The sequence below is a fragment of the Pseudopipra pipra genome, chromosome 2 (genome assembly GCF_036250125.1).
Source record: "Pseudopipra pipra isolate bDixPip1 chromosome 2, bDixPip1.hap1, whole genome shotgun sequence".
Lineage (NCBI taxonomy): Eukaryota > Metazoa > Chordata > Aves > Passeriformes > Pipridae > Pseudopipra > Pseudopipra pipra.
In genome coordinates this window covers 50,094,164-50,115,199 of record NC_087550.1, presented here as the reverse complement: position 1 = coordinate 50,115,199, position 21,036 = coordinate 50,094,164, and the positions used below count along the sequence as shown (strand labels likewise).

Genomic DNA, 21,036 nt, shown 5'->3' with positions numbered 1-21,036 from the left:
ATTTTAAAGCCAATTTTGATCTCAGCCACATAAGTGCAAATCCTGAGCACTTACAGTATATACATGAATTCTGGTTTGGAGTAAAAGACCTCCACAGTAGCATGGTCTGGAAACTTCTTTCAGGACCCAGTTTTGTCTTAATTTCATGTCCTCATAGCTCAGAACACCACTTGCCTGTCAAAATCTGATTGAACAAGAGGAAAAGAAAATTGGTAAACATAAACAGGACCAACCTTCTTTACAGGTCAGGTGCAATTTCAGTTCTGCAATCTTTAGTTGCCCAACTTGAGATACTTCAAAGAGGTCTTGTGTTCAGACTGAGGAAACCAACATTCCCAAAAGTCAGAGCTTTGCAAGTGTCATGGAAAACAGACTCAAGATGAGTAGTTCCTTTTGAAGGTTTTGGCCAAGGAATTTTTCCAGTAAAACTACATTCCATAAACATGGAGCAACACCTTAGGCAGACAACAACAAATGAGGAACACTGTGGGGTTGATTTGAAACAGAGCTGTATATTCAGAAATTGGGAAAGGGAGGAAGCCTGTGAGAGGGACGTGATAGGATGCCAGGATAAAGTCGAGGGTAGACTGCAATATTTTCATCACACTGGAATTGAGGGAGTGAAAAGAAATTCACAGCTGGTATGGACCTTATCAACCAACTCTCTTGGTCTGCCTACTTCGAGCAGAGGGGGAATCAACAGAGGAGACATCTTGGTAAGTGGCTGCTGGAGGAGGATGTGCAAGGGAGTGTGTGAACTAGAGAGGAGAAAGGTCAAGTACAGCCGTTTGGGGGACTGGAGGAGAAGGAGGGAATGTCTGCTGGAAAATAATTCACCTTGCCTGCATTGCTGCAAGTTCTAGGCTATCTCTCGCCTTTCCTGCACACAGGAGGGCAGGCTGTGGGGAAGGAGAGGAGCAAACTGCCTGCCCTTTCTCAGGAGAAGCAGTGTAGTGGCTGGCAAGGGAGCTATGGGAAGCCCCTTCCTCTGTGTCACTCCTGCTATTTGGCAGGCTTCCACTCTGTAAAAAAAGAAAACCTGAAGCTTGTTGGCCAGAATTACTTTATCCAGTGAGACACATCAGCGCTGTGGTGTGTATATACTGCAGTGGAAACTGTGAGTGAAAAAAAAAAAAAGAAGAATGCAAGAAATATGGAGTCTAAAAATTGAAAGCTTAAATTATGCACAGAGCTGTCGATTGCTGGGAGACAGAAAATCCTGGCTAGGAACTTGTCCAGTTCATAAGTATCTATATTGTGTAAACTGTCCCACTGCTAGTTTATTGTGAAAGGTCTGCCAGGGGTTATTGTGGAGGTTCTGGGGGGAGGGTATTTTTTGTAATAAGAAAAAAAATTATGTGTATATATATGTAACTGATACTCTTAAATTTTCTGATACGAAAAAAATAATTTGGGATTTAAAAAAAGGGCTAGGCATCATGCATTCTCTTTCAGACGTACAGGGCAACTAATACAGTGTACAGAACCCTTGATGTAGATTATGCTGAATTCTGGCTTTGGGTGAGGGATAAGTGATGCATGCATGTCCCATATTCCCCCTGGCTTCTTTATTTGTGAGGTTGCCAATCAGGCACCAGGATGGCTGAAATTATGCAGCCAGCTAAATGTGCAAGTGTGTTGGTCACACTTGCTGTGAGATAGTGGGTCAGCCTTAATGTTGTTGTCCCACTGTACATTTTCATGCTACTTGATTTCAGACACTAGTGCTTCATCCTTTGGAACAAAAATCTGCAACCGCTCAGCGAAGGTTCGCTGCTCATCATACTATTTTCAGTGCTGGACCTTTGTTCTGGTTCTGGGATGCCGAAGCTGGTGATCTGGGGGAGGGAAGAAAATGTCACATGAACCCCTTTTCTGCAGGGCATGGGCAAGCATATACCAGATACCATGGGAACGGACCTCAGCGCTGTGCTGTATTCAGTGCCCCCACTCACCCTTGCAACAACAGCATAGAACTGACACGTCAGGCCAGGTGGTCCTGCACTGCACCAGGGACACTGGCTGCCACAAGGTTTAATTCAGTTTACTTCAGTAGGGAAATGGGAGAGGTGGAGGCAGAATGGGTCACCAGCTTCAGCAGAGGACCTCTCTCAGGAACACTCGCCACCCCACCATTACTTCTACCATGTATCAGCCAAAACCCCAGCTTTCCTGGGTCTCAGGAAAGCAACCAGCAAAGGGTACCTAGTGGCTGCCTTGGTGGTGATGGCTTGGGGATTGTAGAATAAAAAAAGAGAAATTTTAACTGTCAGTGAGCAAAATGCTTTATATGGGCCCCACAGAGTACTTCCTTGTGTTCTAGTCTGCAGTCCAGCCCTAGCGTCAAGACTCAGCTTATCAGTTAGTGCATATTGCTCTGCAAAGCCACATGTATGAACACTACATCCTTGTTATGCAGTATTTATAAGATCCGATAACATGCATTTAAAAACATATTGGGAAATCTGTGGCATTCTGCAAGTTTAGGTAATAAGTGTCTCATCTGAAGGAATCCACTGCAGGTGTAGGACCATTCTAAAGGATATTTATTTCCTCCTTAGTTCATGCAGTTACAGTAGACTTTAGCCTGCCTCCAGTGGACTGATACTACTTATAAGGAAATCTGCCTACAAAATTGTACTTCCATTTTTTTTTAATAGCTGCCCAAATAGTTAAGAAAGGCAAAGATTATTGTTATCAGTCATGGAACTGACACAGAGACAGGTTATACAACTTCCCTGAAGTTTTCCAGCAAGTCACTGTCAGCTAGTCCTGCGCCCTAACCATCATGTTTGTCTGCCTCACTGGGCCAGAGACAAATATTTCTTGATTTCAAGGAGCCTGGAAAATTTCACATTCACATGCACCAGTCCCATGCTGCTGTGTTTGAAACAGTGTTTCCAAGAGCTATTCTGTTCTGTCTTGTTGCTTTTTAAAAATTTTTACAAAATCTTAACTTCGGCATTGTTTCTCTCGCAGAGAGATGAGAGATGAAAAAAACCTTCTCTTAAAACCAGATCAAAACCTGAATATTTCCTCTCTTGCCTCTTTCATCACCATAGTACTGGAGTCCTGTTGAAAAGAAAATAAATAGGAAAGCCCTCACATGAAGTCTGTGAAGGCATGAACCTTCAGCTGAGATAGGAATGTTCGTCTGTGGTTCAGAGTAACACCAGCACTAGGGATTTACAATGTATTTGGATAACTGTAAGAAACTAAGTTTATCTAAACACTTTCTTATGTTATCAGTGTGTTATCCAAACACTTTGTTAGTGAGACTGTGAGATTAGGATGTGTGTTAAGCCCACCACTACTTAAATATATTTACACAGTTCCTGTGGGATTAGTTTTAGTAACATGGGTATAGATTCAGCAGATGGAGTTGCACTAAGAGTGTGGAAACTACTTTTAGCTCATTCCTGTCTTCATACTCTCCAAATACTTTAGCAGAGGAGGTCTGCCACCTGAAACATCTTCTCTTTTGACATCTGTTTTGAACTCTATTTAGTACCCAGCTGTTCGGGTTCTTTTTAATTTACTGTTGAGAACCATCGTCTTTATGGACTTACACAGTGTGGGATGCTGGCTGTTCTTGGCTTGTGAAAAGTTCAGCTAAGGCCAGTGGAGTCTCTATTCATATGCTGGTGTGGTTTGACTGAGAAAAAATATGATGTTTAAAACTGAACAGGAGCGAGACCAAAATGCCTAAATTAGCAGTCAAGCACTGGATAAAACAACTGACTCCTTCCAATGACTTTGGCCACCAGCCAGGAGCTCTTGGTCCCTTTTAAGCCTCGGGGAGAGCAGAAGGGACAGAAAGGTCACATCCTCTGAGCCCGAAATTGTGGCCAACAGACCACCAGCTTACACTTCACCAGCAAATGTGACAGGAGGGCACAGAGAGGCTGTGCCCAGGGAAATACTGTCATTCTGCAGGCTCCAGCCACAGACCACAGGAGCAGTTATTTTGATGTATTTATGCACTAGAAGTGCTGTTAGTATCCCACATTTACATACTCCATGAGGTGAGTGCAGTCTGGTTAGCTCAGGTAAGAATACAGACTGGCCACTCCTGGTCAGACCAGCCCATGTCATGTGTTGGCCAGTGGGCAGACGCAACTATTTTGGGAAAAATATATTGCTGGGACAGACATATAATGATCCTGTACATGTTATATATCCTACTTGCATTCACTTGGTTCAAGGAGGTCCTGAGCCATGAGCTGTAATTTTGTGCTTAATGCTGAATTTTTCTTCCAGGAATTTAATCCTTTTTTGAACTCTGCAAAGAAATACTTCTGTTCAATCGTTTTGAACCTACCCCATGATCATTTCACTTATGTTTTCAACTTTATGCACTGCAAGAAAAGACCCCAGCACACCAACTGATGGGCAGACCTTTGTAATAGCGTAACGATGTTTGTTGGTTTGCGCTCTATTACTTTTCTAAAAGGTTTTAAAATCCTCTTTGCTCTTTTTTGTTTCTACTGAGCGCTTGTATTGGATTTTCATAAACCTATCCAAGATTTGTTTCCTCAGTGATAATAGCTCCATTAAATCTCATCACTGGGCACTGTGTACCTGTAGGGTGATTTTTATCCAGTACATTTATCAGCACTCAAAAGCTATAGTTTTAATACCTTCTCAATCAATATTATAAGAATTCAATGTTTACAACCAATTTCTGTTTTGACTGCCAGACTAACTTGGTATAATCATTATATTTTGCCAAGTCACTACTCAGTCCCTTTATAAAAATCATGTATGCATAGTAGACAAAACAGGTTTCTGTCTTTAAGCCGCCATTAAACCAGAAGTGGCCTTTTCCTTTTTATCTGTGGTAGGCTTCATTATGATTGCTTGGTAGAGGATCTTGGAGGAGCCTTTTTCATATCAGTTCCTATTCATTTGGCTTATTGAACATCCCTGAGCTTCTCCACAGGAGAACTGATGAGAGGAATCACTTCAGCTTTCTTGCCATGACTCTCATCATCTTGGCTTCTTGAATGTATCCTTATTTTTCTGAGTTTGCCTGGGTGGCTGGTTGGTCAGTCACCTCCCTGCCATCTTTTGGGTCCTAAAACACACTACTCTTGTACTGAGCCTGCATGTAATTTCTAATCTTCTGCTTGTATTAGAGCTACCTTTTGTTGTTTGGCCAGGTCACTGATGCTTTTTGTAATCAGGAGGTATTTTTTGTAGCAGTACTATCCATTGAACATGTGGGTCTTAAAATGCAAATGGATAGTCCTCTGATGCTGGAACAGGGACACTAGAACAGAGGAAAGGGATATAATGTACTATTCAGAAGCTCCGTCTCCTGGTTTGAAGTTTATCTTCAAGGGTGCCTATAAGCCTGTCTCTCATATATAAGAAGCCCTGGGTAGCAGCATTCATTTTTAAAACTCACTATCAGACAGTTGACATAGCAGCTGACTTGCCTCCAGAACACATCAGTATCAGCTTTCCAGTGAAACAATCCTCTGTTGTAACACTGTGCCGCTATTAGCCGTCTCCATCTCACTTCCTGGCGATGTAGAAATCTCGCATGAACTATTTTCCTTTTGCCCTAGTCTGATTCCTGGCAGCACCAGATGAGCTGCAGAGCCTCGGTGTCCCAGCATGGCCTCAGGAAGACAGTCAAAGTGTCGCTGAGTCAGAGGGAAGCATTTCTGGCTGCTCTGGAGACGCTGCTGTTTCATGCCCTGTATAAATTAGTTTGCAGCCTGTAGTAGTCCTAGCAAACAACTTTCAAACAAATGTCTGTGTTCAAGCATAAAACATTTTTCCTAAACAGCAGGCAATGAACTTCTGATTTTAAAAGTCCTGGTCCCAGAGATAGGATTCAAAACACATGAAATAAGTGAAAGCCTCATCTTAAACATAGTTTTGGATTCCTTGCATGTGAATTTTTTCTCTTCCTAAATTTCAGAAAGGAGAAATTGCCTGTTCTTAACACATGAGTTGCTTTGCAGGCATCTGTAAAGGCAGATACAAGTAAGAAATATAGCATAGAGATATGTGGATAGGACTTCAATGCCCAGTGCAGGATATTTTGCATATATAGGATATTGGAGTTAGTCCACATCCAGCAAACTGAAGTATTCTTCTACCTGCAGAATTATAGAAGGGAATCCAGAGATCAGCAAGTTAAAAGCAGATGCGTGATTTTTTTTCTTCTGTGACTTGAAAACAAGAGTTTCCTGCTTCTTCTAATTACATGTCACTAATGTTAATAACAACTGTGCTCCTCTGGTGGATAGGAAGCTGTTTTGTTCTCATAGAACCAGTGCTTTCAAATGAAGAGAAGCCATCAAGTTGGCATTTAACTTTAGATATGACATAACAAGATAAGTGTAACTAACAATAAAAGGAAAATGGGTCACTGCGGGAAGATCAAGTGGCTGATTACTGTGTGAGAACAACAGGTTCAGTCCAAGCCCAAAGAACTCCACGCCAGGTACAACATCATGGACCTGTCTCGCAGTTCACTGGAAGGGGTGCATTCTAAGATGTAAGAAAGCAGTTCTGTTACAGGAATACAAGTGGGAAAGTGCTGTTCATTTCAATTTACCCTCAACTACCCCACTGTAGCATTACCTCGTGCCTTCATGAGTAACACTCTTAAGACCAAGGAGGAGTGCAGAAACTAACACTATTGTTTTGTTCAGAAAAGCCAGTCACAAGTACATAGTTTGATATCCAATACATTTTAGCATTTCTGGAGTACACCACGCTGTGTTATCCAGCTGATGACATCACCCTGCTCTCAGTGAAATGGAAGCAGATCTCAAGTACTGCCTGTGATACTTCAGTGTATATAGGTAGCCCTGGGGTGGTTTTTCCTGCCAATAACTTGCTCTTTCTTTCTCACAACAAATGCAATTTCAAGAAGAAAAGGTGGCAGAGAGACATAAAAATCAATGAACAGAAAATTAAGTATTGCAGTTCTGCCTATGAATGCATACAGAGAAGAGTATGACTCCTTCAGCTGACTTTGTCAGTTATACCCTGCAGTTGTCAGTAGTGCTGTGCTGTATGAATAAGCTTTTATGTAAAGATTCCTGATCTTCCAGAATATTTCAGTAACCGTCAAGTCACTGATTGTCATGTTAGGTGTGACGTGGTTTTTACACTATAGTTATAAGTGTGGACATTTCTGATTCAGATTTAAAAAACCGCTAATTCCAGCCATAATGGTTTTATGAAGGAATCTCCATTCCTGGATGGATCAGTCGCAACATAGGAATATGGGGTTGGGTTGTCGTGACAGGCAGCAATTTCAGGTGTGTGCTGGAGCTCCCCTGTAGCCCTTGTAAAATGCACGAGGAAGCTTTTATTTTGAAGTGCTTTTATGAGACGCATTAGCATGAAGTTTCATGTTGCTCTATTAACTATTCCAGAAACAGTCTGTAGACTGAGACTGAAATATTAATTAGTGCTTTTATATAGCAACTTAGGCTTCTGTAGTACTTCTTGTCTGAGAGGCTGATGGCCAAAGGATTTTCCTTGTTTGAATGACACATTTTTGAAAATAAACAGTGAGTGTCAAGGCAGTCACCAAACAAGGAGACAGTCATTTTAAAAGTATGCAATGAGGACTAATTCTTTCCTCCACCATGCACAACTTCAAGCGCAGGAGCTTTCAAACATGTACTGCAAGACCAGCTAACTCTTGTTGTTTCTTGTTTTATTTGACTACTATGCAAGTACTGGACTAAAGCCAAAGAATTCAGCCTCGGCACAGGCAGCACTTAGCAGCGCTGTGCCTGGAGCAGCCCTCCAGCTCTGAAGTTCTGTTTGGACCCTTGTGTCTGGGAGGAAGGGAAAGTCACTTCCCTGAAACAGAGGCTTCTCATTCTGCCTTTTGTGGCCACTCAGATGAGCTGCTGAGGAAGCTGGGAGGGCACCTCTGCCCTGTTGTCTTACCCTCTGGTGGGGAAGGACGGGCAGCCTCAGGGGCACTGAGGCTGGTGCTTTGCTGTCTGTTATAAGCATTTAACTGGGCTTGAGCCCTTAATAGACTTGTTCACCAGTCAGTACCTTAGTCAGGCTTTTGCCTTGGTTTTTGTTTCTTTGGACTGTTTTTTGAAGCATTAAATTTCTATTAAACTTCTTCCTAGTCTTTGGAAATATTGCAAGGAAGAATGCAGACTCCCATTAGCTGAAAAAGTCAACGCATTTTCCAACAGAAAAAGAAATACCTATGAAAATCTAAGCAGAATAGTATGAATGGTAATACTTGCTTTTCACTAGCAGTAGCACCGTATAAGTGGAATTAGATGAAAGAACTGTAGATTAATCAAATAAGAATTTCCCCGCATGGAGGTAATGTCTCTTTGGATAAACACTGTGCCCGTCATTGCCACTTTGAAGTCTCTGGATAATTATTCTTGAAAAGACAGCAGCAGCAGAGTGACTGACAGACTGGCTTGGCAAGCTAAGGTAGGAAGGGAAACAATACCTTCCCCTCTGTTCAGGCTCTCTCTGCTCACACCTGTGAAGCAATCTGCCTCTCCTCTTTGCACAGCAAGGCAGAGAGGAGACCAGTCTTTCCTACTCCCTGGCTGCCAGTGACCAGCCCTGTTTGGGAATATAGGTGGTAGTGGTGCCATATCTTTTGTCTTGAGTTTGAAGTCTCTGCTTAGAATTTCAGAGAAGATGGTGCAGCCACACGTGAAGCAACAAACAGCATGTACAGGACTTGCAGGTGCTGTTAATGGTAAAAACAGGTAATGGAAGCTTTCAGTCTAGAGCATTCATTTTAAATTTCTAGTACGTGGAATGATACTTCTCCATTTTATGGCACTGCAAAAGTCACACATTGATGAGGAATAAAATTCATAAGGGGTAATGAGAATGGACTGCATTGCAGTAAAACACTGCCCTAATGGGTTTTCATGGAGCAAAATTTTAATGAATAATTGTGAACAAGAACTGTCCTCTCCCCTCTCACATTTAGGTCGCTACATCTGCCCTTGCAAGCTAGCCTGACCCTGTCCTTTATGAGGAGGCAGGTCCCAGGCAGTGCCACTTCATGGCCCTGCCCTGGTGGGCAGCCATGAGGCTGGGAGTGGGAGGAGACCTCTATTGTACCAAGCTAGGCATGTTGTGACATATTGTTGGCCTCAAGGCTGGAGAACAGGATTCAGATAATATTGTCACTGCACGTAGATGTCATAGTGGACTTTGGGGAGGTCAAGATCCCCCATGGGTTGGGATGGGGGTTGAGCCCCTTCTGCCTGGGGCTTGCAGCCGCTCCAACAGTGCTGTCAGCTCCCAGTCCCCCAGCCTGACACTGGCCTAATGGGAAGGGGCATGGAGGTGGCAGCATGGTTCCTAAGCCATGCAAGACCCATGCTAGCTGGCCAACCTGCTGCCTCATCTCTGCCTTTTGCTGCCCTGCCTCCTGCAAGGGGGTTTTGGCAGGAGCCTGTTCAGCCATGCGGGTGGAAGAGCCCTCTGAGTCGCTGTCATTTCTGGTTTTGTGACACTGTGAAACTGATCTCCAGGGCTGTGAAATTGCTTCCCATAATTCTTAGAAAACAGCTTACACTAGGGGTTTATTAAACCAAAATGTTGATATTTTAAAATATAATCCAAAATTATTTGACTAGGAGGGCATTTTTGATATATTTTTACTCAGATTTGCTGCCCACTTGTTGATAAAAATGGCAGTGTTCTGTTTCCATATGATTAACTAAAGAAATGGCATGTTCTGCAAACTCAGTGGTTGATATGAAAGGGCTGAATGAAAACAGATGCTCTTCTGCCTGTTAAAAAAAAAAAAAAAAAAAAAAAGAAAAGAAAAGAAAAAGAAAGAGGATGTTATGGCAGGGAACCTGAAGAAGAGAGAATCTCTCCATCCCCTTTCCCTTTTCCAGGCTGTGACCAGTTCTTGGTAGCATTAATATTAGGGACTCTTGGGTTTTGTTTACTGCTGAGTGACTGCTGTTAGGTGTTGTTTTTTTCATACCAAGGGCTTCACTTATTCCACTGCTTATTATACCGTACGGTTTTGGAGATTCAGACAGCCCTTCCATAAACGAACTTTTTCTTGGCAAACAGGGGTATGATTTTTAGAAAAGTAGTGAGGGCATCATCTCCAGAGATGAGTCAACAGCTGGGCAGCACAGAGAAGAGGAGGAAAAGGTTTTCAGCAGCCCTGCATACTCTAAAACACGCATTCCCGAGCGTCTTCAACTTTTTCTTTGCTTTCCGAAGTGGCCCGGTGCAGCCCCTCCGTGCTGGGTGAACTCTGGCCGGCCGGGGGGCTGCCGGGGCTGGGGCAGGCTGTGCAGGGCTGGGGCAGGCTGGCTGTCCCGCTCCACAGACTCACTTCCACAGGCTGCACCGGGAGCGATTGGCTCACGCGGATCATGTGGGAGAAGCCGGAATCCCGAGTTGTAGTAGCTCTTGGCACTCCTTTTTCGTTTAAAGCGCTCACTCTTTGCAGCTCCCTGGGCTTGTTGCCTCCCTCCTCTCATTACCCTGATTACAATCTGGAGTAGCTGCAGCGGGGACGGCGGGATTCCGGGAGCAGAGATGTTGAAGCAGGTGCCCCGGGCCGCGGGCTCGGGCTGCTATTACCTGAACGCGGTGTCTCCCGAGGGCCAGGAGCTGTATTGGCGCTGCGATCAGCCAGCCCGGCGCCCTCCCTACAGGACCAGCAGGATTCTCGCCCGTCACCAGCTAGTGACGAAAATTCAGCAAGGTGAGTTACTGTCAGGAGCGCTCCTTTTTCCTGGCGTTGGCGCAAGGTCTACAGGTCTCCTCTTTCGTAAGAGAGAAGGAGACCTCATATTTTAATGCCTCATATTTCAGGCTCTTTTCCTTTTGCTATTCCAAACTAATTGGGCTAGAATCAGAGTTTGAAGTAGTCATTCACATTTTTCTGTTTCTACACATGCACACATACACCGACAGCCAAGAGACAAACACTAGTGCATGATTAGCTATTTAACTAAGTTACCTTTTAATCATAAACTACTGTGGTAGCTTAGGTGCTGAAGTTCGTCTTTTCTGACTGTCCGAGCAGCTACTGACACCAGTACATCTGCTCCGATTGCTACAGGTTATAGATGCCTGTGGTTATAGATGGTCATCCATTTAAAAAAGAAGCAGAAGTCCAGTGTGACTGGAAGAAGGCAGCTGGGATAACATCCTTTGAAAACTCTCAGAGGGTTAGAAAACTTGTCACACATCCTTAAAAATAATTTCTGACTTGGCTTTCTGCAGCTGCTTAAGCAGTTGTCTAGGCAGTCATTACAAATATACTGGTTTGTTTTTTCTGAATAGATATCCATGGCACTAAAGCTAAATGCAGATTGGCCTCAGAACAAATCCTTTGGCCTGTGCATGCAATTTAAAATCGTCTTCAGAATAGCTTATGCAAAGATAAAAACCCTAACCAACTGTACAGATTTTTCCATATTAAAAAGCAAATTAATAGATAGTTTTGTATTGATCATAGTCCTGTATGGCATCCTGTTTCCAAGAATACCGGTTTCCAAAGTGGATGTGGGCCTACATGCAGAAAAATGTCATGTAAAAAAAAATCCTGAAGATAACAGTCACTTTCTTGACAGCTTGCAAAAAGGTGTTGGATTCTTCTACCTAGGGGCGGGCAGTAGAGTTAACATCATTTACTGTCATATCTGGCAAATATCACAGAAATTGGTGTGAGCTTTGGACCTGCAGCAGTTAAATGGTGTGGTTATTTCTGTGTTTCTTTCCAGTAAGATTCTTTGTATCTGTGGCTATCAAGTTTTGGCAGAAGTACAGGGATAAAGTGATGAAATTTTACTGCATTTATAAAGAAAACAATGCATAATTCTTGGGCCAGGGTTAAAAAGATGAAAAAGATTACTTCTGTGGCAATTAGGAAAACATGGTTATTTGCAAGGCAAGCTCAGGAACTTGCTTGGTTGTGTTTGAAGGATACTGGTCCTCACTGCAGCTCTGATTTCAGGAAGGATATTATGTCATTCTGTGTACCCAGTGTACAGCCTGAATGGAATGGAAAGAAAAGGTAATTTATTTCTCTACAGGTTTATTTGAAAATTATTTTAGTACAGTGCTAGTACCAACTTAATGTTCAAGCAGCATCAACTGAGGGTATGGTGAATTAACACACCTCTTCCACCTGTCATGGTGCTGTTTAACATTCCCTCTTGTAACCCATAACCTGTCTGGGACAGCCAGGGCTGCCAAAGCCTCCCAGTGGTACAAAGACTTGGAGAGGCTGCGTGGTGGGACAGCGAGGAGTTTCAAAGTTGTAGCTTTCCTTCCTGCAGGTTGTTGCATGGGTGGCCAGTCTGTGGTGAATGACCTTTGCTCCTCTTTTACAGCTTTCCAACCTGTTGTGCACAGATCTGTGGAAATTATATTTGTGTAGCACCTTGGTGATGTGATGTACATTACAGTTTAGGAGATGAAATATTTGTGTATTTTGGATCACTAAGAATATACACTGTTGCTTCGTTCATTTCTTTTATTGATGTTAAACTGCGGACAGGATGCACTGTTGGTTAAGTGTCAGCTCGTTAGCAATAAGGAAATTATGTGTGCAGATAGATGCTGATGTCTGCCTACAAGTCGATATGTGGGGAGACACACATCTAGTGCAAAACCATAGCCAAGGCACACATTTTTTTCTACAGTGCCCCAAGTAATGACTCATAATTTTGATACAAATAGCTGTGTTAATAATACCAGAAAATATAAGTCTAGCTAGTATAACTCAATCTGAAACCTCCAGTTTACACTCTGGATGAAAAACGTAGACCCATCAGTCACTCACAAGACTTCCACCAGGTTTTGCTGGGTCAGCATGTCACCCTCTGTGGTTGGCTTGTTCAGACTGTAGGCAGTGTGAGTGTACTGAACCAGTCTCAGTCCCTGTCCCAAAGGGCACTGGAAGAGTTCTGTAATATGGGTGGAAGTATCCTCCTTTACAGGCAAATGAGTTTTACCCCATGGACAAATGGGATTCATAACTAATGGAGTGCCACAGAGGAATTTATCAGTAATGTGTTGAAAAGTAGATCAGGAGATGCAAGATGAGAAGCAAAACTTGCTTTCAGTCCTCTAGTTGAGTAAAGCATGTAAATCATTATTTAGTTGCTTGAATTTATATATTTGAATCATACATTTTAAGGCTATTAAGACAAAGTATGTGAACACAGCTACCCCAATTCTCGTGTTAGCACCTCCCCAATCTAATAATTTGAATTATATATAGCATGTGTTTAGAAAAACATCCAGCCTACCTTTTAATATCGCTGGAATGGTGAATCCTGCCTGGTTAATTGCTTTGCTGAAAACAGATCTGCCACATGTTTAAATGATAAGCTGCCTTGGGGCTTGTTTGAATACCTGCTCTCTACTTCTTACCCAGATATTTTTCAGTTGCTGGTTTTCAGACTGGAGGCACCCACAGTAGGAAACACTGAAAATTTTACATCAGGGATATTTTTTTCTTAATGAAATGAATGATGTACAAAATCATGAGGTATCTAATTTACAGTATGTAAAGCAGTCAGAGCTTCCATTCCTGGTTCAGTAATGCAGGGTAATACAAAGTGTTGCATATACTGTTATGTTTTCAGTCATTAGCTGCATGTACTATCCTAAACTATGCTAAATTACTCTATCCTATCATGCAATACAGCTTTTCTTCCTCCTTTAAAAAAACATTTTCTGAAAAAGCCTTCCTTTGTATTTTCCTTTGGTGTTAGTTAAAAATAAACTAAATGAATCATTAGAGGAATTATACTATTTAATCAGTTCTAAAAAGGAAATCACCACAAGGGAAATGACAGGAACCAGACTGTTATTTCAATCAGATCATACTTTGAAAGTCCTAAATGTTTGGTTCATGTACACCACTGACTCCTTGAGGCAGAATTATGAGGTGGCGTGTAAATGTGAGTAGTAATTATCTGTCTGATATTAAACTGGTATTTTCAAAATGTGATCTTTTTGATGATTCCCTTTGCCCCATAAGCCCGTTAGTTTCCACACTAAAGGGGACACATGCCTCAGCATAAAGGAACAGGGTGTAGCATGCTTAGTCTGAGGTGTTTGTTCAAACTGTGTATGCAGTAACTGTATGAGAATTCATTAGCTATTACTCATGTTTTCTTTAAATAAATATAGTGGTGACTTTCAAGAATTTATATTACATGAGTCACAAAGTTGTTATTTCTTTCATAGTACATGGCTAAATTCAGTGCAGAACAGAAAATACAAAAAGTAACTGTAGGTAAAAAGTAGTGAAGAATTAAGGCCATGCTCTGAAAACTTTTAATTGAAATGGACTGTGCTGTACAAGTAGAGTGTATGTCAAGGTGAGCAAAGCCACATCTGCCTCAGCATAGCTAGGTGTCACTGGTAAAGAAATGTTACCTTTCATCTGCAGTAGGATTTGATTCTTAGACTGCATGTTCAGTAAGAAAATAATATGAAGAAACAAATGAAAATAGGACAAATTCCTATTCTCAGTGAGTAAATTCCTGCCCACAGTGCGTAATGCTCTGTGATTTGTCTCAGTTTATGTCCACAGGCAAGAGCAGTTGAGAAAAATTGTTCAACGAAGCGATCTCAAATCAGACTTTACCTTTTCAAGGCAAACTGTCCAGCATTCAGCAGATGTTTTATGCTCTTATGTGTTGTAAGTTCGGTTTTGATCTTTTATGTTTACTGTTATCTTTGTGTCACCTGGATTTTTCTGGTTTGAGCGAGTGTTAGAAGTGCAAGCAAATACGCTTCTTTGTCTTATAGTCTTCCATTTGGAGTTTATTCTTCTCTTTTTCTAAGCATGAGTACTGTTTGTGGAAGGTGTTAGAGAGGTATGCAAGTGACTTGGAAAAATATTATGCAATTTAGGTGACTTAAATTTTAATTGTTAGTGTACCATAAGCTGTAATATACTCCCATATCCAAAAGGAAAAAAAAGGAAGTCATGTAAGTGAAAATGTTGGAGTCATAGACTGCATTAAAAAAGCCCAGATCAAATTCTTCATATGCATACAGTTATGGATTATGGGATAGGAAATGGGATACAATTATAAAATTAAAGACACTCATTTTGGTTAGACATACGAAGAGGATAAAATACAGTTGTACAGACAACCTGAATCATAGTATTTCTCATGTTCTGTCTGCTTTACCTACACATATTTAAACCCCACTGTCTGAACCCAGGAAAGTAAAAGGTTAACCAACAATTGGCGGTAATGATACAAACACCCCCAATTAGGTAATTTCTGACCAGCACCAGTGATGTACTGCCTCTTGAGCTTGTAAGCCAGTAAGTCAAGGCAGCCCCTGGTGCCTCTGCCTGTGTCTGCAGTGTCTCTGTGTCTGCGCTCCAGCCCAGGTGTACAGGAAAGGACAGGGCTGGGACTGGCGTGGCCCGGAGTACCAGGAGGAACATCCTTAGCTGCAGAGTTGCCTTGCAGACCTCAGCTGGGACATGGTCCATCACCCTCTCCTCTGTCAGATATGTGTAGGGCAGACGTGTGCTTACAGCAGAGGGATCTTTGGGTTGGTTGTTTCATGTGGTATCTGAAGGTCCCTTAGATTCTGAGGCCTGTGTCACATGAAGCTTCTTCCCCATCATCAGGCAGAAAGGGACCTGGGGGTACTAATTGACAGGAAGCGCAACATGAGCCAACAGTGTGCCCAGGTGGCCAAGAAGGCCAATGGGATCTTGTCCTGTATCAAAAATAGTGTGGCCAGCAGGAGCAGGGAAGTGATCCTTCCCCTGTACTCTGCGTTGGTGAGGCCACACCTTGAGTATTGTGTTCAGTTCTGGGCCCCTCAGTTCAGAAAGGATATTGAGGTGCTGGAGCGGGTCCAGAGAAGAGCAACAAGGCTGGTGAAGGGACTGGAGCATAAGTCCTATGGGGAGAGGCTGAGGGAGCTGGGGTTGTTCAGTCTGGAGAAGAGGAGGCTCAGAGGTGACCTCATCACCGTCTATAACTACCTGAAGGGAAGTTCTAGCCAGGTGGGGGTTGGTCTCTTCTCTCAGGCACTCAGCAATAGGACAAGGGGGCACAGGCTTAAGCTGCGCCAGGGGAAATTTAAGTTGGATATCAGGAGAAAATTCTTTACAGAGAGAGTGATCAGGCATTGGAATGGGCTGCCCAGAGAGGTGGTGGATTCACCATCCCTGGAGATTTTTAAACGCAGATTGGACGTGGCACTGAGTGCCATGATCTAGTAAATGGACTGAATTTGGACCAAGGGTTGGACTCGATGATCTCGGAGGTCTTTTCCAACCCAATCAATTCTATGATTCTATCCTTTCTTCCTTACACATTCTTTCCTCAAGTCCTTAGCCCTGGACTTGGAGAAACTAGAGTTTTTCAATTAATGTGAACATCCTGAGAGGTGTTTATAAACTCAAAGTGCCCTGAGGTGTGTTTATATTTAAAAAAAAAGTAAAAGACTGGAGTCCAGTTAATTAAAGTTTTAAAACGTTATGCTTCATAAACAACAACACGTTTGAAAGGGAGAAACCATCACTGGAGCCACTACTTGGGAAAGAGGTTCAAAAGCTGAAGTTATGAACAAATACCTGTGTGATATGTATCAGGAAGTGGCCAGTGTGGTACTTGAGATTGAATTCAATGATAATAGTGGCTACTTTTGGCCATATAGTTTCACAACCACAAAGTGTTAGTGACACTTCAGCTGACACATGCAGGTTGGACACCAAGAAGTAAATCTTGGCTCTTCCTTTAAGTTAGGGGACTTTTGCTCTCAATTTCACTTAGAGCAGGGTTTGAGCCACAGTAAAATCTTACCTTGAGACTTTCTTGTTTTGTAATTGTTTGTGGTGAAATGAACAGCTGTACTTGTGCTATATATCTTCTGTATTGATCATTGAGGATACTGAATTTCACATTTATCCTATTGTGTAATTAGAGGCAGTTATATTAAAAGACATTTAAGCCAATAAATGCAAGATATATGCTCAATAAATGAATCATTAGAGTAATAATAATTGCGGAATTTTTTTAGTTTAACTTTAGAAGGGATAAGTCACTGCAGTGTATGAAATGCTACATAACAGAAGAAAATAGAAACAACTCACAAAAATAGATTAAGAGAAAAAGTACCTAGCACTTTTGTTACTCAGTTTCTTACGTCTGTATTTATACAGAAATCACTGAAAACAGAGTGCAGTATTTGTACTATGAGCACCATAAATGTTAATTAAAAAAATGTGCGGTTTCAGGTTTCAGCCAGATACTTTTCTTTCTAGGCAACAGATAGTTGTATATTTTTTATTTTGATTAAAATGTAAGATATGAAGTCATTGATAGTATCTTAGCCATAGTTATTGGTTTTATCTTATTCATTTCATATGAATAAATAGTCAGTAAACCCTCATCTTCATGCCTCATGTTGCACTTTTTGCTTAAAACTCTGTTGAGTTTTCCCTTTCAGGTTCAGTTCAACGGGTCAGCTGACCTTACTAGAGCAAATTATCATAACACTAACTGCACACCATAATAGAGTGGAAGAGCACCTTGAGCTGGACTATTTAGAAGCTGTGGAAAAGTAGACAGTATGATTCAGAGAACTTGGGAGTCTTATGATTTAGCTGAAAAGGATGTGAGTGACTCACTTTGAAAACATCTTGTGGGTTTTCATCTCTCATCTATTGCAGGACTGAGGAGTTTAATTTTGCTGTGAGAAAACAATCACTCCACAGCAGCTCAGAATACATGGGATTTTGACTAACATAGTTGCACAGATGAGCAAAAGTTTCTGTCCTTGTGATTAGTTAGGTGAACATGGAGAAGTTTAAAACATGGGCTGTGCAGCACGTCTTAAGTAAATAACGTGCTGGAACATACCAGACATTTTGGTTTCCATTCGAAGTCCTTTGCCAAAGAAGGACTCAGCCTTGCAACTTACTCAGATAAATCTTCTCTTGTACTAAAAGAGCAGAATAATACATCCTAATAATGTCAACTGGTATTGTTTTAATGAGCTAGATATTACAGGCCTTTGGCAGTAGTTGTTCTCTCTTTTAATCAGATTGTGGTTGGAAGAAGGTCTGTTTGTGTGAGCAAAGTTTTCAGGATTTGGAACCAAAATACGTATTTATTTATTGCCATCTCTGTCATTATGTCCTAATGGCCTAAAGGGTATCTGACTTTTTTCCCCCCTTAATGTCTCACTAGTGTCTTTCATGGTTTGTTTATTTTATTGATTGTACTGTGCTTGTTTCTAATTCTCCATCACTTCAGTCATTTAGGAGTATGGATAAAAGCCGTAAGTTCAAATTGGAATCTCTAATTTAATTCTAGCTTTCATCCTCTTTAGTCACAAACACACGCACACTGGCATCCCCCATCTGCCAGACCTGCCATTTTCTGGGATATTTCTCAGCTTCCTTCTTGTAATCACATTTGCAGGAAAATATGACAACCTCAGCATTAAGGAAAGGCAGTACAGCCTTGTAAGGTTGAATGGGTCCAGAAGTGAGGATGATGGTACAGCTTTTACTCCTCTGTAACACTTCTCTGCAAGGAGCTGCTCCTTCTCCAACCCCCCCCAGCACATGCTGAACCAACGTCATTTTTCCCTAGATCTCTAACAGTTCTTTTCCCTTCCTTACTGCATGCATCCTTTGGGCCATTTGAGCCAATGTGCATTATCAACATTATTATCCAGAAGCTTCTGCTTGCAGATGTCCGGTGTTAACACATTATGTTCCTGTATTGGTACAGCAGTAAAATGTCCCTCTGAGTCTGAGTGGGCATGTCTGTACTGCTAAATAAAAGGGATGGGAGATGAACTTGAAGTACCCTGGTCTACTAAGCAGATGACTCCCTGGCTCTGTTTTGGGCTTCTCCAGCTGGCTCAGCCCAGACAAAATTTATGGGAGAGAGAACTAGTCATAGGTAGTGAGTATATGAGCTGAGTGATGCCACTTGGCCAAAAAATGAGAATCACACTGTGTTTCGTTTAGGAGTGTAATTGTAACCCCTCTTGCCACTGCCACTGAAGGTGCAAAATGAGCAGAAACGTTGCTCACAAGGTCTAAAGATCTAATTCTAAAGCTTCTGTAGTATTACCCCTGAAAAAAAGGTAATACAGTTTTTAATGCTTGAAGTTTCTGATGGAATTACGCAAAAGTAAATGTATCCTATCATGAACTGCCAAATTCCTGCAAACTGCCATTCCTGCAAAAATGCAGAAGTAAATTCTGCCAACTGCTTAAGTATTTTTCATTATTTCATACTGTGCAGCAGACAGTTCATATTAGCTAACCACAACCCCATCCTTCTACTTTTGAAATCAATATCCCAAATCTGTGTAAGATCAGAACTTGCAAAGACCACTCCAAATAATTAGATCATATTGCTTGTCCCAATAACTGCAGCATCATTGAGCATCCTTCCAGAAGACCTAATATTTGAAAAGGGACCAAAGATGTAAGATGACGCTAGATTTGAAAAGGAAGCAGTATCTCTGCCAACACCTGAATGGTATAAATGTAGGACTTGTGTGAAAGGCACAGTCCTTTTCCATCATTTTAGCTTCAGGAAGCAGCAGAATGTTTAGTTTTCCTTAGTCTCCAACTGATACGAGAGTGGGAGTCTGGACAGGACAAGACTCTCAGAGCCACACAATGTGGCTTTTTCATAATATATTTGGCAAACTTTAATGTTCTGTGGGATGAATCTAAGTTTTGTGTCTTTAATTGCATCTGATGGCGGCAGCTGAATATCTAATCATTTTGTAACTTCAGAGGTAATGACTTTCTCTTCCTGCAAACATTTATCTGGGGGGGATAATGTAAAATCCAAAAGTTAATGCTTGACACAGATGGTGACGCAGTAAGTCCTTGGCTTTTAATTTTTTTTTCTTTTTTCTTTTCATTTTTACAGCTATATTTGTATATATTTCTGAGGACATTTTAAAACTGCCATTCTGTCAGCTTCACTTCGTTAAAAGTGTGGCAGTCTGCCTAGGTCTTATCCACAGTTAAAAGGAATTTCTTGTCTCTTAAATTCAGCAAGCATCAGCCTATATCTGTTTTAAAAGCTCCTTCCAAATTAACAGACTGAGATATTCAGAATACGTTTTCCAAAACTGTTTTATCATTCAAACTGATGATTCTGCATTAAAACTAGACACCCTTGCCAAAACCTGAGCCATAGCAGCAAAAGCTGCATTTCTTACCATTGCCTGAGTGCTGTAGCCTAGATCAAATAATACTGGCATTGATTCATAGCCAGGATTGCTATATCTTCATCCAATGCTTCATGCCAAAAGCCAGAGCTGTCTTCATCCCATTGATGGCTTATCAGACATTAAGTCAGTGGTGCTGCCTAAGGAAATATGTGGCTGCAGTTCACCTCTGAGATACTTCAGGCCATCCCTCCCCAGCAGCTCACAGCCCTTATGTCCTCATTGAAGGACCATAGGTACTAGTGAGAGGCGATGGGGTGCCCTTGCACTTGCACATGAGGCAGTTGTCTGTTCAGACTAAGAAGGATCTGTTTACCAGCAGCTTCTGAAGGAAGGAAAAATTTTCCGGTGACATTTTAATTCTCTTTTATGCAGAGCTATTTTTAGATGGGGCTGCTGCCAGTCATATCAAATGCTTTGTGTCTTTTGAATTTTCACTGAACTGCATAATAAGCGTTTCAGCTCCCTGGTGCATAATGGCTGTGTTATTTGCTGAAAGTCTTATTATTTCAAGTAGCCTCTTATCTGAAGATCAATTCATTAGTTCTGGCTTTTGAAGTTTGAAAGGAAACAATTACAGTTGCTAAAAAAAATTAAATTACATTTTTTTCCAGTAATACTTATTTTATCTAATATCGGGTTCTGAAATCTATTTTAAGACTGACAAAGCAGATGATCCATATTTCAAGGCTGCAATCTGGCCTCTGACATCCACAGCTGAGTAGTTAAGCTGGGTGACAAAACTGGGCTATTATTGAGGGAAATTTGTTTCCTTTTCCTTTATTTGTATTATCTTTGTAGTCAGAGAGTGCAAAC

The 21,036-nt window shown here is 41.6% G+C and overlaps 1 protein-coding gene across 4 annotated transcripts in view; it reads left to right on the top strand.

The window, feature by feature from the left end:
• The window catches only part of STARD13 (StAR related lipid transfer domain containing 13), a 292,584-nt gene that overhangs the window by 166,180 nt on the left and 105,368 nt on the right, over window positions 1–21,036 (top strand). The window contains exon 1 of one of the 4 annotated variants that reach the window (XM_064645519.1): window positions 10,245–10,714. The exons of the other annotated variants lie outside the window; for them this stretch is intronic. Coding sequence (XP_064501589.1) covers window positions 10,546–10,714 — 169 coding nt within the window. The 5' untranslated portion in view covers window positions 10,245–10,545. Of the gene's footprint in view, window positions 1–10,244; window positions 10,715–21,036 lie in introns of those variants that run through there. 4 annotated transcript variants of the gene reach the window in all.